This window comes from Ambystoma mexicanum, chromosome 5q, assembly GCF_040938575.1.
Source record: "Ambystoma mexicanum isolate Mex_15411 chromosome 5q, UKY_AmexF1_1, whole genome shotgun sequence".
Taxonomy (NCBI): Eukaryota; Metazoa; Chordata; class Amphibia; order Caudata; family Ambystomatidae; genus Ambystoma; species Ambystoma mexicanum.
In genome coordinates, this window is record NC_090933.1 from 1,052,220,573 (window position 1) to 1,052,246,468 (window position 25,896).

A 25,896-nucleotide genomic window follows, 5' to 3' on the forward strand; every position below is an offset into this window, starting at 1 on the left:
GGAACTTATAAAGAAGTGGAAATTCATAGTCCACTACGAACACGTCCCCCAAAGCTCCTTACTGAGGAAATTCCCTGGAGCAGAACAGACAGCATTTCCTGTTGATACTGGACGCAAACAGATCCACTTGAGGGTTTCCTCAAAGGATGAAGATCTCTAGAAGGACTTCATGGGCTAACTCTCACTCGTGGGAGGGTGTGCTCTACCTGCTCAGATTGTCTGCCATCGTGTTCTGTCCTCCAGCTAGGTGAACAGCCAACAGAGAACTTCTGTTTTGCAGTGGCCGAAACCAGAGCTACATTGGCTCCCTGCACAGTGGTAGTGACCTTACCCAACCTCTTTTGTTGAGGTAATGCCTGGTCACTGAATTGCCCATCATTATCAGGATGTTTTTCCACTGTATGGGAAGCTGAAAGGCCATCAGCGCCAGTCTGGCTGCCCTCAGCTCTAAGTCTGGATTCCAATGGAGACCATCGACATCCGATTGTTGAAAGATCATTCATGTGGGCTCCCCATTCCTTCAAGGAAGAATCTGTGACTACTGTCATCTCTAGCCAAGGTTGCCAAAACGGTTCCCCTATCATCACATTCTCTTTGCAGGCTCATCACAGGAGACTCTGTGCGACCTTGCTCGGGACTTGAAGGAGGACCGCCATCCTGCCAGAGAACTGTGACGATTTGGGATCTGAGAGCCAATTGCAAGGACCTCATCCTTAGGCGGGACTGTTGCACCAGGAAAAGGCAGGATGCCATGAGGCCCAGCCACCTCAGAAAACCGAAAGCTGGCAGATGTGGGCATTCTGAAAAGTTTTCTCCATCTTCACGATATGTTGAGCTCTCAACTTGGGATGGAAAGCCTTGTCCAAGTAGGAATCCAGGACTGCCCGAATGAATTGCAGCTTCAGGGTAGGTGTCGCAGGGGACTTCATTAAATTGAGGCAGAAGCTAAGTTTGTGGAGAGGATGGCAAGTGCTGACGAGATTATCCAGAGGCCTGTTTTGGTAGAACAAGCTCTGATCAGCCAATTGTCTAGATAGGGAAAGATGTGAATCACTCCTGTGAGGGTACAGAAATGCGAGATGGACACGAAGGTATAGTTTTCTCACAGTTTGCCATTTATTCAAATGAAAAGGGGTGAGAAAAATGCCCATCTTTCCCCATCCTAATAAGGATGCTCCTACCTAACAACCTGCAATAAAGAAAGATGACACAGTGTCCAAAGGTTGCTGACACTCACACTAATGCATACATCAAAATAACACAAGTACCAAATGGCGGTCTTCAATTTAACATAACAGTGTAAAAGTTCAAACTTATATATGTTTAGAAGTACTCCTTGTGACCAGGGCTGGATTTCCTTCCCTGGCTCAATTCAGGTGTATCCTTGGAAATTTCTGATTTAACAAAGTTCTGCTCACTTTAACACAAAAGATCCTCTCCTTCCAATGCAACCTTCCACTTGGCAAAGTAAAAGTCTCTTTCATAAAAACGTGTTCATGACTCAAAGCAATTGTTGTTCTCCACAATAGCCTTCTTGGTAAAACAAATGTTTTTCTCACAAAACTTAAGTTCATAAACCAAAGCAATTGATCTCTTCAAGATGCAAAGCAATCATTAGCACATCACACTTGTTCTTCAAATGGAATACTTTTGTCAGGATAGCACAGAAACTGTCTTTGGTGATGTAACTGTCTATCAGAATAATAATATAGTTAAAACGTTCTTTCCACCACACCTTTTGGTCACAACCACACTTCTTCAAAATATCTTCTTCTGTCCTGGTATTCTCGCCTGCCAGGACAAAATAATATTGATCCCTTTCCTGGTTTACTTGCCTGCTAGGATGAAAACTCCTACAACTACAATTAGTCTTAGTGGCAATATTTTTTCAAGGTTCTCCACACCAGCATCCCATGTGAGAAGGATTGAACAAAGGCTGCTTCTTTTTATAGTCTCTTGACAAGGTGGGTTAGAGGTGTCCCCAAATTGGTATCCCAATGAAGGGAAATTGCACCTTTGTTGCCTTTATAATGCTGCTTTATTAGTTTGCTACTCAAAATCATTAAATTCTGTAAAACGTCCTGCTCGGATCGCCCCGGGGTTACCTCCGACATCAGGTTAACGCACCGGTTTGTTGTGGAATCTCCGTTTCACTTTCTGCTGCTGTGACAAAGCTTCTTGACTCAGCTCGCTTCTCGGGCAGCTTTTGCTTAACCTCAGCAGTCTGTCGGCCTCTTCTCCAGAGCTCTTCCAACTCGGTTGCATCACCATGGCCTCCCAGTCACTGATGCAGAACATGTCGGATATGGAATACGTTTCCCATATGGCTGGGCTTCGTGTCCCGTGGCCGTGCACGACGCCTCTTCCTGCTGCAGACAATCTGCAGTCTCGCCTGCTTTTCTCTGCTCACATTCAGCTTCTGCTGCATTTCTAGGACTCCAGATTGCTTCTGCCTCTACTACTCCTGGCACACTTCTCCTCACATGAAGCCCATTCTTGGGTTTAAATGTCACGCTCAGGTGCCTTGTTCTACAACAACTAGACCGCACATTCTGTTCAACGGTACTTTTGATCTTCTGTAACTCTGCGCTCCTCTTCCTCGTCCCAGTACCACATGCATTATGGATATTGAAGTCCATAGTGGTTTCCATAGCATTTACATTGATTTGTTCTACTTTACTATATGCCATTAATACTTCAGGGAGAAAAGGGAATCAGAAGTTGAAAAAGTCACCACTTCCCCCTGATACTTGTCCCATGTGATCCTTCCACATAATACCGCCCCAGGATCAGGTAGCGGCTGCAACTGGCCACATGAGAGGAGGCCCATACCAGTTATTTAGTTATGATATCACTAGATTCATCACACCCCCCCTCCTTAGATTCGGCTGCCACTACCGCCATCAACTTGGTAATGATCCTCAGTGTGGAGGACAGCCCGAAAGGCAGTACTCGAAAGTGAGAACTGCCAATGGCGAACATCAGGTACTTTCTGTTCTTGGGATGTATACGATATGATATTTTATTTGTATCATGCTTGTACACAGGTGTTTCAGAGCGCGACTAGGCAAGGGAGGGGAACAGGGGAGAAAAACACAACACAACAACAATCTTACTAGGCCCAGTGACATTGAGAACGCACAAGTGCATGGGAAAGGGAAAAGGAGAAAAAGTGCATGGAAGGGGGAGAGTGCAAAGTGAGGAGCAGAGGAGAGCAGATAAATTACAATAAATAAAATAAAAAGAAAATAGAGGCAATAAACAGTGGTAGTGCAGCCAGCAAGTGGCAAGTGCTGTGTTCAAGGCAGCAGACTGGGTAAGTCTGATAAGTGCAGAAAAAGAAGAAAATGGGGGGTGGGGGCTGTATGGATACAGATACAGTCCCCAGTGGAAGGGGTGGCCAGGAGGCAGTGCAGGAGGGTGGCAGGGTGAGCAGGTACCTGGGCCCAGGGGACAAAGGGTGGCCAGGTGCACAGTGCCAAGATAGAAGATCAGCAGGAGAGAGGGGGCGCGAAGGCAGAAGCAAAGAGGAAGGTCTTGAATTGCTTCCGGAACCAGAGATGGTTCTCCAAGTTTTAGAGTGGCAAGGGGGCTGTTCCAGAGGGAGGCCCCAGCCTAAGAAAGATCTACCCCCAGCTCAATTCTTTGAAAAACGATTGACCTGGAGGGAGTTAGAGGTAGAGGAGCAAAGAGCTCGAGAGGGGAGGTATTTGCGGAGGGATAGTCGAAGGTATTTTGGACCCCGGCCCCAGAAAGCCTTGTGGACAATGCAGAGGGTTTTGAATGTAATCCTTGCATCCACTAGGAGCCAAAGGAGAGATTTCAGAGCTGAGAGATACGATCCCAGGGCTTGAGGCCAAGGACAAGTCTCGCAGTCCTGTTCTGGATATGTTGCAGAGGGCAGAGAGTAGAGGCAGGTAGATTTAGAAAGAGGCTGTTACAAAAGTCCAACCTAGAGAAAACAAGAGCTTGGGAGACAGTGAGCTGAGTGAAGGAGAGGAAAGGCAGTGTACCTCTGACAAGGTTCAGTAGGAAGTTTGACTTTTTAGAGACCTCAGAGATCTGGGTGGAGAAGGAAAGTGAGGAGTCAAAGATGACCCAGAGGTTCCTAGCCTGGCAGGTAGGGGTAGGAGGAGGGCCAAGGGGGGCCGGCCAGAGAGTGAGAGATAAGGATGGAGATGGTGTGCCAATGAGGAGGATCTCAGTCTTGCTGGCATTCAGACAAAGATCATTGGCGGCACACCAATCCTGAATGGCAGTTAGGCAGTCAGAGATGAGAGAGTGAGAGGAGGTGGCCAAGGGCAGCCGGAAATGAGTTGAGCGTCATCAGCGTAGCACTGGACATTTTTGCAGAAAATGGCAATGCAGTGGGCGAGAGTTACCAGGTATTGGTTAAAGAACCAGGGTGAGAGGTTAGACCCCTGGGGAACCCCACAGGTAGAGAGGAAGATGGCTGATAGGAAGGACCCCAGTTGGACCTGGGAGGGTCGATCAGAGAGGAAAGAGGTCAGCCAGGCCAGAGCCTGATCAGTAATACCCAGGTTATCACAGAGACGGTTGTACAGGATGGTGTGGTTGACCGTATCAAAGGCAGAAGAGTGATGAAAAAGGATGAGGACAAAGGGAATGTTAGAGTCCAGGTTGGAGAGCAGATCTTCACGGATGTTCAGGAGAGCAGTTTCCGTACTTCTGGCTGCTCTGAAGCCAGACTGGTGGTCATGGAGACAGCTAACGGAATCTGAATGAAGGTTAAACTGAAAGAGGGTGTCAATGTGGTCCTTGATGGTTTTAGAGGAGCAGGGATGAACCTGTTTTGATGAGGCTTTCATAGATCGGACACATGAAAGTAAGCATTCTAAAGATCAAGTGACACCATCCAATCCTGGAATTGCTGGGTCTGGAGGATCTGGGAAAAAGTAACCATCTTGAATCTGCCCTTCCTGAGGAACTCCATCCTTCATTGGAATCAGAACGTAAGTGGAGTACCAGCCTTGATATTGCTTGATATTCTCTGACACCTGTCTCCAGCAGGGAGAGAATCTCCTGCAGAAGGAGCGGGTCTGGTTCTCGAAGTGTTTGATTGCTTGGGGGGGCAATCTGGTGGTCTTTTTAAGAAGGGAAGACAGTACTCTTGGGCTAACGTCTGTAGTGCTGAAGCACCAGAAGCAATGTTTTGCCATTCTTTGAGATGTTGGGTTAACCTGGAGACTTGTGAGTAAAGTACTCATAGCGGTTCTGGGGTTGTAGTTGCAGCAGAAGGCAAAGAGGCAGTGACTGGGCAGCTCTACCTCCATGACCTCATGCTCCACAAAGAAGTCTTCTTTGATCTCAGTTAGGCAGAATTGCATGCAGTACCCTCTGGAACCCACACACACAATTAAGACTACAGGTGTAAGCAAGACCAACCTTTGGTATAAGTCTTTACCACACAGTTTGTTGGTAGCGAGCTGAGCAGCCAGGCTCATCTCAAGAGTAAATGTGAGCAGTACAAGTAGTGACACAAAGGACGTTCAATCACAATGGTTCAAGTAGACACTTATACTCAAGGTTTCTTGATAAAACACTTAATTTATTTACACAATCATTTATAAAACATTTCACTAGAAGACAGCAACTTAATATTATAGACCAATACACTTCAATACAAAAGTCTATGTTTTTGAGACAGTTTAAGCACCCCCGAAAACGGAGCCAAATGGCAGTTCAGTTACTTAGCAGTGAGCAAAAAGGACAAAAGTAAGAATAGATTATATATATACTTTCTAGGCAGTGCATATAATTTCAGTTCACCAGAATAGTTCAATTTAAGTCAATAGGCCATGCCAAAGTCAATGGGCTAGTGGTCTGGTTAGGAAAGAGCAGTTCTGGTATCACACGGTAAAGTCTTTGCAGAAGTTCTCAGAAGTAGATTAGGCGAAAAATAATCATTTGTGGGGTCACAAGCCGATTAGGCCTGCAAGTTGGTAAAGTTTCACGAACTTTCTCCGCGAGAGTGGCGTTCTCTCAATTTTGTTGGCACAGTACCTTTGTATAAAGAAAACAAAAGTTGCTGAAGTTGTGGTTCCTGGCAGTTCCTGCAGACCTCGCTGTTCCTAAGCCTCAGTCGTGTGGACAAGAGGGAGGACGTTGGGGGACTCCTGCACTGCACGGAATCATTGAAGAAAGCAAACAAAATGGAGTCACTTCAGTTCCAGTAGCTGTAGATTCAAGAACATGAACTGTCCCTCTCCCTGGTTAAACCTAACCAGCCTTGAGAATGGTATCCAGGTGTCTAATGAGTTGATTGGTCCCACCAAATCAAAGGAAGAAGCCGCCTTTGAAGGAACTTCTCCGTCGAATGGAGTTTGGCAATTCGGACCTGCAGCAGGGCTGCACCGGGCAAACCAACGGTCCAGTGGTTGCAGCAGCCGTCCTCTTCCAGGTCGTCTTCGGTTCTTTCGTTCCAGTGGTCGACTCTGCCTTCCAGGCCACGAGACTCGCCTTTTAAACAGTTTTTTCTTTTTCATTCCAGCCTAGCTGTCACTCACCCAGCAGGGTTCCTGTCCTTGCCGGACAGTCAGCCAGCCAATCACTCCAGACTGCATTATGGTCTCCTAGGAGACTAAGCACCGGGGGTTTTCGGGCACCTCGCTCACTTCCTGCCCACCCCAGACACTCAGACGCCAAGGGCGGACTTCGGTCCTGAAGCCTGCCAAAGGCAAACGAACAAAGGGACCAAACCTGGTTTGGAGCGCAGAGACAAACACTAGAAGGACCTTTCCAAAAAGAAATGGCAAAAAAAAGACGACCGGGACCAGTTTAGACAAAGGGGCTTAAGGCGCCATCTTGAAAAACATGGCTCCCGTGATTTTTGGCTACCAGTGTTCGCGGTCGGGAAAAACCATGGTAGTTTGTTGTAAAATCACTGCCACCAGCCTTTTCAATAGGAAAGGGTAGCAGTTGACTGCTACATGAGTGTTTAGACATAGGGGATACTATGTGACACCTCCAGCACTCCATTGTAAGATGGTGTGTGCTGGGTCGATGAATTTGGAAAAGACTAGTAAAGTCAATTTCACTTTACATTCTCTGGGAAACAATAGTTTATCCCAGAGAAAGTATTTAAACCTTTGGGGAGTCTAAAAGACATCCCTGTGTCACTGCACCGAGGGTGCTGCGTTTAACACACATGAAAAGAGGATGCCCATGGAGCCATCTAAAACTCCATAATCAAAGAACATAAATGTAAAACACACATCAAAACACATGAAAGAGTGGGGAAAAAAGGCTCACACTCTTTCCAGGTTAAAAAATCAAGTCCTCAAAATCCAGCATAGTTGCGGGGGGCCTCCAAGGTGAAGGGAATTAGCACATTTCTGAGAATTCTCCCTAACAATCTCGCTGGAAAATGTGTCCTCTGGTCCTTCGGAATGGAGAATAGAACTGAAAGGACCGACCTCCAACTGTGAGAGGTCTGCGGAGGCTGGTGAATAGCTGCACCCAAAGATTGTGCAGCCGCCTTTGTGGCTTGTAACGTTTTTAAGACTCATAAGCCTTACTCCTAAAAAAGTGTGACACATGTCAAACAATCTCGATTGCACATCAGAAGCAAATCCAGATTTACGCAGCCACGCTAATCTTCATGTGACGGTGCTGGCAGCCATGGAACGACTAACACAATCTGATGTGTCCAGACCTGACTGGAGAGAATGACATATCGCTTCTTTGCCATCTTGGATAATATTAAGAAATCCCACTCTCATTCCCCTTTCAGGGATATTCTCAGCCACCTGGGTGACAATATCCGAATAAAGTGTGGGTGTATTTAGTCAATACGCAGGAAAAATTAATGGCCTTCAGTGCCAAACCTTCAGCTGAAAACTCCCTTTTAACCAATGCGTCATATTTGTAATCATATCTGTCAGGAAGGATTGTAGGGTAGACAGCAATGCGTCATATTTGTAATCATATCTGTCAGGAAGGATTGTAGGGTAGACAGCTGCCTTAGAAACAAAAGTAGCTGCTTGCACTACCAAGCCTTCAGGGGTAGGGTCTATAGAAAGGAATTCTGGGTCAATAACAGATGGTTATATTTTTTAACCAGCTACTTGCTGACAGCAGGAGTGGTATCAGGTTTCTGCCAGTTTTCAAGAATGCTGTACATTAAAGCAGAGTGAAAAGGTAGAACAGGTTCCTTGGGGCTCTGGAGGTCCCTTGTCCAGGATGTTTGTTAGATCATCCTTCACTGTGTTCTTGGCAGGACAAGCCCAACCTAAGCACTCAGTTACTTTATTCATAAGAGACCTGTATGCTCCATTATGATATGCTCAACATCTTTGAGTCACAGTCCGCACAAACCAGTCTTCAGAGTAGACACATTTGAAGATCTTAACTACGCAATAGAAAAACCACTGAGGTGATTGAAGCGTGCTGTTCATGCGGCAAACTGGAACGGTGGCAACAGCACCGTGCATGCTATTTATGCCAGCATCGACGTCACATCCAAATGCGAGGATCGAAGCTGCAGAGGGACTTCGACTCGACAACGCAAAGCACCCTCTGCTTTTGAAAAGGTTCCAAAGCTGCAGGCAGGATATTGGTATATCAAAGATGAGGAATCCGTGGGAGGACACAATCCATTAGAAAGAGTTTTATATTACACCAAGTGAAAAAACCCACACCGGTACTGGTATTGAAAATCTCTTCTTACATGGGCAATGATAGTCTACACCGTTGTCAAATGGCTGTGATCACAATCAGGGTAGCCCCGGAATGGGCAATATGTGGATTACATTAAGACTACCCTGAAGTCTGCACAGGGGAGGTGGGACTGCCACTTAATACCTTACGGTAAACAAAAGTTGCTCACACACACTGGGGATACAATTTTTTGTTTTTATTTCATTATGTATTGGTTTATTACAAACCTTTCACAAAAACAAAAAAAAGGACATCCATCCAATTCATTATCCAACCAACAGAAAAAAATAGATAATTTCACAATTTTCCCCCTTAGGTCAATAAAACAATTTCCATACATTTCAAAGCGGCAAACATCATTGAAGGGTTTTCCCCAATTAGAAACAAATTCCAGCATTCTTCTGTTAATGTTTTAAACTGATCACCAAAATCTGACATATGTTTCATTCTCAATGGGGTTAATTCGGGACATTCTATCATAAGATGTTTTATCGACTCAATTGCATCAGATTGCTTTCTATTATTTAGTACCTCTTTTGTTGGCAAGATATTTAGCATTAGTCTCAAGAATAAGTCACAGTATTTAGAACTTGGGGACTTGGGGAATTTCGGAAGGTAAGCTGGAGCTTGATTGCAGGTCTAAATGTCCAACTCCATCTTAAGGGCCGTTTTGTATGTCAGTCTTCTATCTTGGGTCCCAATCCAACCCCAGTTGATGACTGCTCCCTGGTATGTCATTGTTTCTATCCAATCCAGCTTTTCTGCACCCACACACCACCTGAATTTGGGTCTTTTAGTCCCATGCCCATTAGATAGAGTCAATATCTTGGGGATACAATTTTGTCTGTTTAGTACAGTGGGCAGTAACCCACCCTTACATGAACCAAGAGTGGCGACATGATTCAGCTCACGTATGTCTCATCAGATAATAGTCCCAATTTCTATCTACCCAACCCTGCTTAGCTCTTCCATTGGCTGTCAAAGGTTGTTGGTTTAGAAGTGTCAATTCTGGCTCTGGGTACTGTATAGTGGCAGCACCTCAGCAGTTTTGCCTGATGACAAAGTGATGATAAAGTGCTCCAAGTTCAAGACTACTCTGTTACTGTTTCTGCAATTATTGGGTTGAGGTGCGCAAATTTGATTGGTATCAAGATGCATCCGTGTAGTGCTGTGCTTGGAAGTGTGATTCTGAGGCAAGTGATAGCTCTACATACAGACAATAACAACAAAAATTGGAATACGACCACACAAACTAACATATCTTGTACTCCCACCCTCAGGCATAGTTGTGACATATTTCAAATCACTTTATGACCGATACCATCTAAATGAAAAGCAAGTCTACAGACTTCGGTTATCAAAAAATCCATCAGTAAGCTGACCTCAAATTGGTACTACAAGATCTGTCGATTGGTCAATAAATTGACATGCTTACCTTATTTTTCCTGTTGTCATTGTACTTGATAAGGTCTAATATAAATGCCAATACCTCTTTCGGGCAAAGATTATGAATATCTCTCAGCAGTGCCATTGCCACAGGCATAGTCTACAAAAAATAAAAAAATAAAGTTGGTGTCAATGCTGTCAAGAGCTATTCCTGTTTTCATGGCAATATGTTTAATCTAATGCTTAATACTCATTGAAGCAGTTTGCTAGTTCAAAAGGTGAGAAAAAGCAGTTGGGGCGAAAAACAGGTTTATATCAAAGAACACATCTTCAAGGACCGTCATGTCTGTGCCAGGGCTGAGATGTCTTTACAAGTTAAAATATCAAGATTCCCAATATAGCAGCATGTATATACTCTTCCGAGTTAAGCTAAAATGAAACTGGGACTTGGTTTTTATTTTATATTGCAGGTTTTTATTTATACTGCTGTTTTGTAGGGCACATTGGTAATACCATAATGACAATAACTACAATTAAATAATAAATATGACATTTAAATAAAACATACATTAAAAATGTCTAACACCTTCCTTAAAATGTCTATAGACTGCCAAGAAATATTATCCATTGTGGCATTCAAAAGTGCTATGTACTCAAAGCCAGAATCTTTCAGTCTTCCCCACGATGCAAATTTTTTTATCAGGATCCCAAACTTCGAAGTACATTCTCAACAAGGGAACACCATTTTTACAAGGAAGGAATGAGCATATTCGAAGCCACATAGACAGTGGGGAGATCGAAAGCAGACTAACTCCCAGCAAAGTGGATAATCCTCCCCACCCTTCTCCCGTAACAGCATACACCACATGAAGCAAAAAGAAAATAGCAGTAGTCCTGTTCCCAAACATCCAACATAAAAATAGATCGGTATCCGCTCATCACCAGGAAGAAGCATCTACAATAGTTTGTCCATTGTAAAGGTATAGGGCAGAGATAATTTGTGGAATTCATAAAGGCTACAACACTGAGCCATGACGGTAAGAGGCCCCAAGTACTCAAACAATGGACACAAGCAAGACTAACGGTGGACCCAATACATCAAAGACAAAACATGATAGAGTTCCAACTTGCAATCGCAACAAGAACTCCTTAAGAAAAGGTGTAATCCGCTAACACCAAAAATTCAACACCCAGACGGAGGATAGACTGGATCTAAAACAACAATGGAAGCCTACAAGGCAAAATTGGGAGATCCATCAATTTGAAGCCTGGCACCACCACCAAGGAACCACACAAAAAACCACCCCAACAACAAACAAAAATAAGCAAGAAGAGCGGCAAATCACACAACAGAGACTTGGAACCAGGTGATGTATAATGGTACACACATGAGGCACAAAAGAGATAGAAGAACAAAGATTTTATTCAGTAACAACCATGAGAGCTATACCAGAGCAGTCTCCCCTCTCAGTTCTCTCCAACTGCAACCTCTGATCTCATTGTGTTCTAGCCACAAGGTCACCCTCCAAGCCCCAATGTATGGGATGCTAAGACAACACAGACTCCACACACACACACACTTCCCCAAAATTTAGAACCAACGTAGAACAGATGAACATGAAAAATGAAAACACAAACCCCTATAGGAATGGGGTAAACCAAGGGAATGGCTTAGTGCTTCGCCTGGATGGCACCTTCCATGCCACAGCTCTACACTTACCACCAACATCACCGTCCTTGCTCCCCACTAAGGTTGGAACTATGCCAAACCCTCACATACCACTGGTTTCTGGGATTGGCCCCACCTGCCTAGTTCCAGGGACAGGTTCCAAGTCCTAGTGTCTCCAGGATCTACACCATTGACATATCCCATGATATTCCCAGCATCTCCTCTCACACCTGCCCCCGAGACCTGCCCACTTGCCTCCATGTTCAGGCTTTCACTCAGCTCGAGATTTCCTTTCAGTTTCAGGAAGGACAACATTTACTCCTCGCACCTTTTTGCAGTCTGCCACCTAACGACCCCTTTGAGGTTTCACATGACACCTCTGTCCACATGGACCACACAATGTGAAAATCCATCTCTATGCACATGGGTTTGGAGAATTAGGACTGTTCCTATGCTACACTCATGCCGCACTTGACTTTTACCCAGTAACCTGCCCTAAATTCCTTTCTCATGTTTTGACCCTTCACCATGTGTTGCCTTGTATATCTCCTGTACTCTCTCCATTTTTGATGTAACATGCTCCATGTTGCGACGAATCGTGAGATTCAGCCACTCCCCTCCACACATAGGGGAGCCTTTCCTTGTGAGGCTAGGGAGGTGAGCCCGCTATGCAATATTCCCGATAGCGGTGGCAGTAAGCGGGCCGTCACAGTGAGAGACTCCCCTCTTGGGGACAAGGACTGACATTCAGTAGAACACTGTGTTATATGGCCTTTCTCTTGGACCACCAGTAGCATCAGAGATTGAGAGAAAACCAGCAGACCAAGACACTGTTTGTTATTATGCCATAAGATTCACAATCTAACCCAAATAAATAGAAGAAAAGAGAAGAAGTGGAAAGAGAAGAAGGAGGAGAGGGAAGAGGAAGGAGGAGAAGAGGAAGAAGGAGAGAAAGAAGGAGAGGCAGGAGAAGAAGAAGAAGAAGCGAGCAATACCAATCACTTAGTGGTTGGAAACCAGCAATACTGTGACAAGGAAGAATGAGCGAGTAATGGCGAGTGCTCACGTAGAAGAGAAAGAAGGACTATAATCCTTGGCTGGAGAGGACCCATCAAGGTTTGACATGCATTACTCACAGTAATATCATTTCTGATGATTGTATCTGCGTAGATTCACATGCTGTGCATATAGTCCTACATCAAGTGGAAATCGCTGAGTATTGCATCTTTCTTTCGAAGATCGAAAAGGGACATCGACATAGGCGTAACTGTAACACTATCCCTAACGTGACATGTAGTGCACCCAAAATCCCTCATGCGTCGACATCCATCTGGTTTAATTCTTTCTGCCGTGAAAGAGCCTTATAGTCAGCGTAAGCGAGTACAGAAGAGAGAAGGTGTAAGAATTCCATGTTCCTTCTACTGCACAAGGGGAGGAAGGGTGGGCACATGTGAATCTAAGCAGATACAATCATCAGAAATGCTATTACAGTGAGTAACGCATGGCCTCTGATGCTTGTGGATCTGCTTAGAATTAAATGCTGTGCATAGACTAGCAAGCAGTACCCAGAGATGGTGGTGGGATGTGTGAAGGAACAGTAGCAAAGAGATGCCTTAGCACTGCTTGTCGAACCTGCGAATTAGACCTAGAGTGTGTATCCAGGTAGTAGTATTGTGTAAAGGTGTGTATAGAACTCTAGGTTGCTGCTTTGCAAATGGAATCTACAGAAACATTTGCAATGAATGCTATGGTAGCCCCTGTACCCCAAGTCGAGTGTGCTCTAGGCGTGAAGGGTAGATCTCTCTTGGCAAGAGTGTAATACAGTGTGAAGCAGTTTACGATTCACTTGGAAATAGCTGATTTAGAGACAGGGACCCCTTCTCTGCCAGCTGCCACTGAAACGAATAACTGGTTTGTGTTGCTTAGTGGTTTTGTCTTCTCTAGATAGTAGATAACCGCTCTCCTTACATCCAGTGTGTGGAGGCTTCTTTACGCCACATTAGTGGGGTTTTGGAAAAAGTTGGGTAGTTCTATGGACTGGTTTACATGGAACTTGGAGATAAATGTGGGCACAAAGCGAGGGTGTGTGCGTATAACCACCCTGTCTTTGAGAATCGTGACAAATGGGTCCTGAACTGAAAGGGCCTGCAGTTCACTAACTCTCCTTATAGAGGTGATCACCGCTGAAAGGTGGTCTTGTAGATAAAGGCTTTAATTACAGGAATTTACCACCAATAAACCTTGCTCTGGGACGTGGCATACGCCGAAAGCGCAGCTAAATGGACTTTAAGAGAATTGAAAACTAGTCCTGAATCTAACAGGTGAGTTAGGTAAAGGACGATATCTTTAGGTGAGCCATCAATAGGATTGATGTCCTTGACATTACTCCAGATAACAAAAACACTTCCATTTGCTGGAGTAGCAATGTCTGGTGGTAGGTTTCCATGCTTCTACGACCTCAGGAGCCAGGCTGCTAAATTGAGAGTTTGAGGGCATGGATGTAGTGTCTCTCCCTGGTCTTGAGACAGCATGTTGTACAGGCACGGCATCTTCCTGGGAGGGGAGACTGACATTGGCATTTGCTGTGGCTGCTGTGCTGTTGGGAAGTTCTTTCCCTTTAATCCTCCCCCTGCTGGTTTAACTATCCTGCAGGGCGCAAAGCGCTGGCGCGAGAGTTGGCGTTTGAGTTAACTGGAGTTAATTTGGAGGGACGAGAAGGACAGAAACCTGATGGCCGCCTCTGGTCCATGGACAAGGAATCAATTGAAAAGGGGCACGGTCACACTGCGCGACTCTGCAAACACACCGCAGATGGAACTGGAATTGCTGGACACGAAGTCAAACCCAGACTAGACGGCCATTATCCACGCAGAGGTGAGTGAAACTGAAAAATCGCCACTCCTACCCATAAAAGCATTGGATCTTGGAGGGGAAATCATTGGTCTCCCTATTACCAAAGACCCCAAGTTACCAACACCTAACGATTCTTGGAGTTCCAGTCTTAACTTCCCACAGGAAGAAGATTACTATGAAAAGACCCAGCCCTGTGACTAAGTCGGTCTAATTAGTCTACCCCTTCTCTCGGGACTTTCTTCTATGGCTAAATGTAACTCTATACCTACGGCATTACCAACTACCCCAGACCCGCCACCTACTCTTATATGGCTGTCTGATAATCAATAAGAAAGCAAATTTGACCGCCGGAGCAGGGGCTACTTTGAAGAACAGACAGATATACCCATAACGAAACACAAGAAATTACGAGGAATAAGAAAGATTTTACCTTGACTAATTTGAGATTGCCTGCAAATGAACATTTCACACATATCGAGTCCTTCAGAGGTATTGGCCAGGGAGAGGTATTGGCCAGGGAGAGGTATTTGCTCATTACCTTCCTCAGAATGCAGCTAGAACTTTTGCAACAAGCTTGAGTACGAGGGTGGCAAGATTATCACTTGATATAGTTGAAATTGAGCCTTAATGCATAATCAGCAAAAAAGAAATGCAGTTTTTGGAACCCCGCTCGAAAGTGACCCTCACTCTAAAGTCCACCAAACTTCGGCTTGCACCGGCCCCATTATCCACAACTCAAAAGTGGCACCCTTATCTCCGAATACGAATGTGTTGCCAAATCTGACTCGCAAAGGAGTGAGAGAGTCACCAGCCCTCTTCAGATACAGAAGTAATGTCACCAGGCCGGCAGGATACGGATGTAATGGTACACAGTTTTATACCTACGGATTTACCACCATTCCATCAAACAAGTTCATCGGCCTCGCTCACTGATCCCCCGGCAGAAGAAAACTCCACATGGAGAGACTCTCCTATACAGCGAGCTCCTAGTGGAAAAAATGCAGGTGGAATGATGCCCACCCCTGCAGCTATGAGGACTTGCAGAATACCGTAATGGCCGCCCTGACAATCTCCCTATCCCCATTTTTGAAGCTATAGGAGATCTTTAGGATGAGATCAAGGACCAGGTGAACCTACTAGCAATGGTACATCCAAAGCAGATATGCTTGGAGGCATTCGCAAAAAAAATCCAATCGCGCCTAGATAAAGAGGCTGAACTGACAGCTCAATGGCAAGCAAGGCTCTACGAGCTGGCAAGAGGTGAACAGACGGAGAAAACAACTATTATGACTTTTTAGATATGATGAATGTTATGCAGTGGGAAAGACGCATTGCCCCACTGCAGACCTTGGCTTCAAATCAATTTATAGAAGATCCCAATTCACTTCCTCTTAACCCAGAAATTTCAGATAAACAGGAACCTATCAATATATCTATCAAATCCATCTGAGAAAAATGTAAAAGCTCCTCTCAGTTAAGGGATAGAGAGGTTACTACTCGACCGACTTTCTGTCTGCTGGCTGGAGGTTCACAGACCATCGAAACCTCTGAACACCTTACCTATATTGGAACTTGTTAGGCAGAAACCTATGCAGTTCCCTCTGGGACCACTGCAAAAGATTTAGGACTACAGGTGTTAGCAGTAAACCCACTTGGTAGCAGTCTGTACCACCCAGATTTACCTGGTAGCTGTGGCTGAGCAGTCAGACTTCCCTCATGAAGAGTTAGGCAGTATACACAGTATTCACAATAGGTCAAGAGCACACAATAGAACAAGTAAACACTAACCAGGGCCTGGTGTAAAAGAGATATAATTATTTATTTAAAACCACATCTAGAATAACATACAGGCACTAATAATAAGCAATTCAAAAACACGGCCACTAAAAGATATACACTCCCTTAAAAGATTATTAGAAAAGTCTTAAGTAAAGCCCCACTTATTTTCAGACAGCGGTGAGCACTTAGCGTAGATGGCACTCTAATAGTTCGTTTTAAAAAGGGAGAGAAAAGCAGAGAACAAATTGAAACAGATCCCAACACTTTTTCAAGAACACAACAAGGGAGGAAGGCAAAGTAAAACCGTGAAGTTAGAGTTCAAGAGGCCGGATCCACTTTCAGAGGATCCAAACGAAATGTGTCCAAGGTCACACGGTTGCAGTGCACAAAGGTCTTGTAAAGGTTCAAAAAGGAGTTGGACCACAGAAAGGGACCAGTTAGGGGGTCAAGGCGGCCAGCCCAGTCCAGAAGGTTAAGGAGTTATTATTACCTTGTAGCAATCTTTAGAAAGGGAGGCCTGGCGGACACAGTACCTTAAAGTGGTGAGAATGCTCCAGCGGGGGCAGTTGTTTCTGGCAGCGGGTGCAAGTCGGTGCTTCGTCCCGGGGAAGAGAGGATCTTGTCGTGGAGGAAGACAGGAGTCTGTTGCACTGCCAGGGAAGAAACCAACCGCAGAGTTTCTCAGGTACAAGGAGCGGTCCGGTGATTCCGTGTTCAGTGGTGAGTGGCTATCTGGCTGCCGGGGTGCTTGGCACGGGCAGTTCGACCACAAACCGGACTGGGGTGCGAAGAAAGAAAGGAAAACTGGTTTTGCCCACCAGTCAGGGGAAGAAGCCTCTCCAGCCAGGAGATCTTCTCTGTCGTCGGGAAGTGGTGAGTCGGTTCTGCAGGGCTCCACCGGTGGTGTCGTCGTGGTAGGTCGGCTCAGCTTCTCCCTCGTCGGATTCTCAGGTTCTGTGGCGACTTCTGAAGTTCCAGTCCCCAAAGCCCTGCTTTTATGCAGAAAACCCCCATTCACTCAGCCTAGCTGTCACTCAAACATGCTAAGTGGTGAGCCAATCACACAAGAGTGCAACCTGAGTTACCAAGTTAACTCGGTCCAGGGTGCCTAAACCCCCTCCCACACCCCTGTGGTACCCAGACAGAGTGGCACCACTTTTGGAGGCTTCTGTGGAGAAGCCCGCCAAAAAAGTGGAACAAAGGGCTCGACTTGGGTTGGAGTCACAGAAGAGAACACAAACGTGATTTTTGAATCGAGTCTTGGCAAAAAATACCAACCGAAGAATTAATATTAATTAAATAAACCTGCGGTATGTTCGAGGCTATGATAATTAAATAATTAAAGTTGGTAGCCTCGAACAATGGGAAAATCCCATAGGAAAATATTCACAGTCGAATATAAAAAGTAGTTTCCACTGCCACCAGCCAAAACTCGATCAGGGGGGACGGAGATGTGCCCCCTCGACTAACAGACCCCGGGGCAATCGAATTGCCCCGACCAGTACGTCCACAATATGATGGTTTGTACTGGTTTCTGTTAATAATTTGGGACTAGTAAAGCCAATGGTGACTTTACATGCCCTGGGAGATAAGAGTCAGTCCCAGGGTATGGAGTCTATGGTGGGGTGTCACTATGACACCCCTGTGTTACTGCACGGAGGGTGCTGTGTAACACACATAGGAAAAACACATGAGACCCTATGGAGTAAAGGACCCCATAGCCCATAAAACACATTACCAGTCAAAGGAATACCATTAATCATGTCCAAGAGTGGGAGGAAAAGAGTCTCACTCTTGGCAGGAGGAAAAAAACAAACTCCAGAAATCCAGCAAAGCTGCTGGGGGACTCACTAAGTTAGGAAATTCAGCCTAAAGAGAGAATTCTCCCTAACAGAACCTGCTTTATATGACTCCCACCAGCACACTGGACTACTTTTGGCGGGTAGAGAGTGGAGACACCAACTGTAGTGAATAAGCAGCCCTTTAATATTTTCGGGAAAAGAATCTTTAACAAAGGCTCAGCACATTTACTTAAGAAACTGAAATACCAGCATAGAGGGACCAAACCTAAGTCAAACAGGTCGAGAGCCTTCTTACATAACTTAAAAGTCCCGGGCAGAGAACCTACTGCTGCCTCACAAATCAGCAATAACGAATGACGTCTATACTTCAACTACGAGATGAGAAGTCAGTTAAGAACAAGATTACTGAAGAAGAATTAGAACAGAGAGTTATTATGAACTTTTCTGTCTATCCATCAGAAGAAGACTATGTTGAAGACACTACGCCCGTTCCGAATCCTCAAATCTCAGTTGAAGAAATTTCCAATGACGATTTAGACACTTCAACTTTACTCGAGACGCGCTCCCACTCAAGACCCAATGACTGTGGACCTTCTAGCAGCATCCAGAGGAAAAGATTTTCTCACCCTGGACCAGAGCTACTTACAAACTGCCATTAAATTAAAGCAGAAATCAGACAACCGTGAACCAAAAGAATCAATTACTAAATTACCAAATTTTGATCTTTCAAGACCCTTACGGGATCCATATACGCTGGTAATTGAACGTAGCTTGAGATCATATGATGGTTTGATTCTAAATTGTGCCAATGTACTAAAGCTCCTTCAGTTCATTCCAGAAATGAAACATTTAGATTCCAGAGACATCAAAATTGTTCAGTTTGTCGAGGAAAAAAGAAACGACTGTGTGATTGTACATTTCTTCTCAAATGCGGTTAAAACAGCAATCCTTAAACAGAGTGATGCCTTCCTACCACTAGGAGTTGAGCTGTGTCAGATGTTATCAACTGAACAGAGTAATTTGTCATCAATGCCTACCAAAGAAACACAGACAGTTGAGGGCAGCTGCCAACCGTCACAACTCTGCCAGTCATCCAATGGCCAAAATTCCCTTGGCCCGGCGTGATGAAATTAAACGACTCTGCAAACTATCAGTGAATTTCGAAACAGGAGATCATAAGAGCTGTCGAGCAGTTAAGATGTCAGAGATCAACCTCACAGCAGAGATCTGAACTATACTAATAGTCATGCTGGACAAAGAATATCAACGTCCCAGGCAGATTAGCAACCAGGAATCCGAATAATCTCTCCACTCAAATTGTGTTGCTCGAATAACCGAGGATTCACCCATTTGCTTGCAGAATGCAACGCAGAGATGCAGACTTTTGATATTATATACCTCCAAGAAACATGGATCCAAACATTACCAGTTTGTGACAGGTATATTTCATACTTAAATCCTGCCCTTAGAGGAAACACTCGATATCCACGCAGACGCTACCCAGGAAAGCCCACCTTTGGGTTAAGGAATTACAAGCGAGATCCATCTTCTTGATGAATGGACAGCTTTCTGGGGATATTCCTCCCACTCCTACGTGGCAGAAGGGGAACTTGCTTGCCTTCTTGGATTGTAATTTCTCCTCTCTGATAATGATTCCGGAACTCAACTCCTTGAAGGTTGTTATGACTTCAAAAAGCGATCATTGCTTTTTGGCATTAACTTGGAAAAGCAATCAGGGTGGACTGTCTTTGAACAAACTGCTGACGTTAAATATAACCAATCGGAAAAATAGGCTCTGAATCCATTCCTCTGATGTACCAATCATGACAACAAACTTTATGTATTGCTCTAAAAACAGCATCAATAGACTGCACTACCATTGGATGCTGATTCCTTATAAAGCTACAGAATCAAAAAGACCTAAAATCGTTTCCAGTATAGTCCATGCTTATAATGATGAATTGATTGAACAGAGGAAACATATTGTTCGGATTTAAGAAAATTGAATTCCAATCCTGATAAAGATCAGTCTATGTTAATAAGGAAAAGAAAACAGAAATACAAAAACGGGCTCCTTATGTCTAACGCGCAACTCCTTCAATCATACGCAGAGACGATGCTTAAAATCTTGGCCAAACAAAACACTTGTGAACTTTGGGTTCTACTTAATGGCCAACATAGCATATCTCCATCACTTACCTCTGCTGTTCCAGAAGCTGATTGGGTCGCTCACTTCTCTGCATTTTATGCAAAGAGAACAAATTGGGATGACCCCCAGGTCAATAGCTCATCCAAAAAATGGAATATGGGAATGGGACAGAGATGACATATTGGCGTTAGACAACTTAATACGTTGCGGGCTCCCGGCCGGATGGTTTATCTAACAGCGCTCTCTAAAGCTAAATCTGGAAGCCTGGGCAGATTTTTGTGTCTATCTTTTCTTGACAATAATGGAAACAAAGCAGATTTCACTTTTGTGGAAAAATGCTGTCTTGTTTCCAATTTTCAAACAGGGTGACAGAGCTTCCCCAACCAACTATCGTCCAATCGCCTTACTGGACCCATTGGGGAAACTTTTTGCCTCACTTCTTCTCTGCCAACTATCCCTTTGGTCGAAGCAGAACAACAGAAGAGATCCCCGGCAGACCGGCTTTGTTAAGGGAGCAGGAACCAACATCAACCTTATGCTACTCAATGTACTAAAGCTGGAAGTCCTGGGATCTAAAACTAAAATCTATGCTGTGTTCATAGACCTCAAACAAGCATTCAACAGTAGGTCGATCCAGGTCGGGCTTTCAACCTAAGGTGCCATAACAAAGAAAATTGAAACATGGAACGGCCTAAAACAAGGATGCCCGTTGGCTACAATTTTGTTTAATCAGTACATATCAGATATGAATATCTCACAAGAAAACGTGAGAATGAATCCGCCAAGTCTAAATGGTACTGCTGTCCCTTGGATGGTCTATGCAGATGACCTGGTCCTTTTGGACAAAACACTGATTGGCCTGCAATGGAGTTTAAACGCCTTAGTCTTGTATTTCCAAGAAAATGGCCTAGCTGTTAATTCTGCAATTAGCTTCTTGCAGTCTGTGTCCGGAGGGGATTCTGCTGAGGACAGTGGTATCCCTGCCCTCTTCCGAGTGGTCATAACGACCAAGGAGTCTGGTGTGGCATGACCCCTGATGTAGAGGGGGTTGGAGGATGATGGGAAAATAATTTCTCAACCTGGTGGTTAACTGCCTGTGTAAGGGACGGGGACAGAAAGGAAGGGGTCAGGCGCCTCTTTATAGAATTTAGTAAAGGAATGGCTTGGCTAGTTGGAGCCTTTTCCTTGAGAACATCCTCCACGAAGTCTGAGTCTGGAGCAGCTTCGAGTGCTGCAATTTTAAAATGGTCGGCTGCTCTTTTTAAAATAGAGTTCAACAGCATCTGGTCGTTAACAGGTGATGACTCCCTTTATGGAGGAGAAGGGGGATCTAGACAGATGACATCCGGGTCAGCGGTATGCGTCTGTGTAAACCACGGGCCCTAGTCCTCCGCCTTAAGTTTTTCATAAGAATCCTCCTGGGTTGGGTCATCTGGGGCATCCAAGATGTGTCCTTGGTGTCCCTGTGCAGAGGTGGCGAGTCTTTGCAATTTGGAGGGGATGGGCAGGAGTCCACTTCCCTAGGTCTTTTGGGTATAATATATCGGTCCGAAAAAGTCAATGAACTGGGACATTTTGTCCATATATTGCTCAAACCTTTCGCTAGTCCATAGAGAGGAAGCTGAATGGTCAGGAGGAGAGAAGGGCTGCCCAGAAGGGGGAGATTTTCCCAATAAGGCCTTAGAGAGAGGCTGGGGGGGGGCTCAGAATAGTCCTCTCAGCAACAGGGGGTGCCCTTATACTCCTTGGCCACCAAAATGATTTCTGAAAGGCTGCTGCGAAGCTTCGGCGGCTGTATTGAGGGTCCGCGACTCCACCGTGCCCTTGGCTGGCATGTCGGCAACAGTGGTTTTTTAAGGAGGAGGGAATCACCCATTCCAGAAGGATGCCCAGTCGCATGCCGCAGATGTGGTTGTGTGGTGGGCGCGGAACTGCGTGGTTTGGAAGGTGGTGTCAAAATTTTCGGCGGTCTTGTGGGCGTCGAGCGCTTCTTCGATGACTATGTCGAAGAGGCCTTAGGATTTGTGTGCTTGAGTACACATGGTGCGTGGATGCCCTTGTCGCCGGGGTGTGATCTCCCCATAACAGTGCCGTTGGCCTGTCGGGCCGGGAACGGGCATCTGGGAGCACACAGGCTCTGCTGAGAGGTTGATGGCTTCCAATTCGGAGCCATGGCTGCCAACGGATTCCTCGTCGTCCGAAGCGACGGCGCAGACAGGGAAAGGGTTTCAGCCTGCACAGCGTAGGCTGCCCACCGTTTAGTCTGCCTGTCTTTCAACATCTTTGGTAGAAAGAGTTTGCAGGCCTTGCACGAGCGTTCGCCATGGTCATGAGGAAGACATTGATTGCATCGACGGTGGGTGTCTTCCATGGAAATTTGCTGTTACACGATGGGCAGAATTTAAAAAGAGTCCTCTCCATAGCACAGGTTAGCGGCAGCCAGACCAAGAAGAGAAAGAGAGGGGTGAAGGAAATACAGTCTCAGAAAGAGGAATAAAACACAGGACCCCACTCTCCCTACTCTAAGGGCCAGGCCAGAGGGCCGAGGCCACACGGTCGACAGTCGTCGAACAGTTGAACAGTCACCCAGCAGTTGCAGATGTCTGCAGTGGCTGGAAACCCACAGAGCAGTCGTCGAGAAGGTTGTCGAAGATGACTAGAGGACCGTAGGTCGTGGAAACAAATTTAGCAATCTAAAACTCTTACGAGCTCTGCATAAGCGACCAACTAGGTTGGCAGAAGAAAACAATCTGAGGGACCTTGACTCGGTAGGGATTTTGGGTACATTACACGTCACGTTAGGGATAGTGTTACAGTCACGCCCGTGTCAATGTCCCCTATCGATCTTTGAAAGAAAGATGCAATTCTGCACGATTTCCACTATATGTCGGACTATATGCACATGTTTCTAAGCAGATCCACAAGCATCAGAAGTTATGTTATTGGGCATTTGTATAGCGCCTTTTACCACTGATATGATTCCAAAGTGCTGTGGGTTGAGCGCCCTAATGGACTGTAGTCCAGGATTCAATCATTCCTTGATAATCGTACTGTAAGAGTCGTTTCACCCAACGCCTCAGCGGAACTCATGCCCATCACATGTGGAGTCCCACAAGGGATCTGTGTCTCGCCGACTTTCTACAACATATTCACCAAGCCTTTGATGTCGGATCCACAGTAAGACTAAATAATCTAAGCCATCAGTTCAATTCTTTTAAAATCGACGGCAACAATATCAAAGTTTCCAAGGAGGTGAAAACCTTAGGCTTTTACTTCGACTCAGCTCTAAATTTAAAAAAACAGATTAATGCCACTGCAGCAGCCACTGCTTACACCTGTAAATTATTTAACGCTTGTCAACCCTTTAATCTCACAAGACAGTTGTAACATATTGGCCAGAGTCCTAATTTTATCAAAATTAGACTACTGCAGTGCCTTATATCTAAGTTCGAGCAAATATAACGTGAACAAACTATAAATACTACAGAACAACGCTTAAGAAGTGTGTTCAACATTCCAAGAACCCAGCATATTTCAGATATGAGACAGTTCAAACTAGCTTGCAGTTAAATATAGAATTAAATTCAAAAAGTTAACCCGCACGGACAAAAATCTCACTAATTCTGTCCCTAAATAACTTGCTGACAAATTTGTCAAAAAAACCTCAGTATTCCCAACTCGAACTGTACACTCATACTGCTTGAATGTACCGAGATTTAAATAGCAAAAAGCAGGCGGAAGTAGCAGCTTAACCGTGATGGCCTCTAAATTATGGAATTAACTACCTGCAAATTCGTCCTACTTTAGCTTTAGGAAGAATATGAAATCCCGGCTCCTTTCCTCTGATGTATAATGAATGTACTAATCTGACCAAATTTAGATATCTGTATGAAACAGTTGTATATACCTGTAACTCATTGTAACTATCGCCGATGTGTTCTTTTCTTGCCGTCTTCTTCTTGTAACATATGTTACCATGTAATGCGCCCAGATACCCCCGGGTTCGGTGCGCTTAATAAATAAACATAAACAGGTCAGTGAAGAGAGTAGTGTAGTAAAGTGCTTGGGTACACTTGGTATGTGTGCAGCCAGGGCGGATTAGGTGGTGTATAGCTGCATTCTAGTGCTAGGCGTGATGCAGTGGTTGTGTGAGATCAGTAGAATGTGTGCAGCAAATCCAGAGGGAATTGGGTAGCTGCATTCTGGTGGACATTGTGAATGGGATTATGAGTGCAGCTAGGCCCATTTTAGTGGGTTATAGCTGCGCTCTAAAGACTGCTGAGGTGATCACGGGGTAGTATAAGTATGTGTGCAGCAAGGCCGAATTAATTGAGAGGTACATTCTAAAGTTTGTTGGTGCACAGGGAAGAGTTAGCATATTTTTGTGTGTATAGGAGGGAGACCTCGCTCCTGATGTGTGTCTAGTGCCGGTCGAGAGGATGGTATCTCCCTTAGGGTTCAGCCATTAGGTTAGGTCCTCCCTGCGTCTTCTTGTTGAGTTTTCAATGGCTTATTAGCGTTGTCTGTTGGAAGATGACAGCCAGATCTTGTCCGAATCCTATCGTTGAAATATAGCAGCTGGAGAGGACTCGGTCAGCAGCTCTGTTAGATATATTCCCAGATAGGTAGGATTGGTAAAAGGTAAAAGTGATAATAGGCCCTCGGTATGAGATTTTGCTCAGAGAGTTCCAGGTGAGTAAGATCTGCAGGATGGGTATCTCCTGGACTGATGCACAGTGCATATCTGGGTGAAGTAATGATCAAGCTCCACAATCACAGTGGTACCTAAGTGCTATTAGCACTTTTACGAGTCTAGCGCAGTCGTTCCAGATAGTTGGAGACCAATATCGCTTGGCCCCATAGCGTAGAGTATAACTGGTGGAGGAAGGGGAAGAGTCAACTCCATCATGGTGAAGGTACATAAGTGCTGCTACTATCTCCAGATGGGCAAGATTATTGAGAATAGGCATCACTGATAGCATGGTGCTTATAAGGAGGGGCAGATGATAAAGGTCAGTCAAGGCGTAGGTACCTAATGTGAGAAACCAAAGGGTGTCTCACTGCTCAGTCCGATGGGAACCGTCATCTAGGTGGCCAGGACATAGCCATCGCCTTTGGATCCAGTTCCCGGGGATGAACCAGTGCGGGAGGATCACCTGGATGAGAGGTCCCTGGGAAGTGGAGTGGGGCACTCGCAGGAGAGAACTTTTCCCATTTCCCTATAAACCCTCCACCCCATGTTCCAGGTACTATCTAGGAACTTTACACCCCCACCCTTTCCTACACACACTGCTGCATAGACAAAGCACTTCAGGGAAAGAGATTCACACACAGCCAGTCCGTTTAACATGTCCCAACATGAGGGTCAGGCAGAGTCAGGCACTTAACCTTAATGACTCACACCTGAAACCTGTTATCTTTCACCAGTGGGATAAAAGGCAGAACATGAGAGCACCAAGGCGAGAAAGGCAACGAAAGCGAGCAAGACAAGCAGAACAGAAGGGCAGGAAATCCCGTGAAGGCGCTTGCGACCATGGAAGCCGAGCAGCCGGGACCAGGAGGCCAATGAAAGGCCTTAG

The 25,896-nt window shown here is 45.2% G+C and overlaps 1 protein-coding gene across 2 annotated transcripts in view; it reads right to left on the reverse strand.

The window, feature by feature from the left end:
• TAF2 (TATA-box binding protein associated factor 2) overlaps positions 1 to 25,896 on the reverse strand; it is a 2,148,555-nt gene that overhangs the window by 678,169 nt on the left and 1,444,490 nt on the right. For both annotated transcript variants that reach the window (XM_069621552.1, XM_069621551.1), the window contains exon 18: positions 10,115 to 10,225. In XM_069621552.1, coding sequence (XP_069477653.1) covers positions 10,115 to 10,225 — 111 coding nt within the window. The remainder of the gene's footprint in view (positions 1 to 10,114; positions 10,226 to 25,896) is intronic.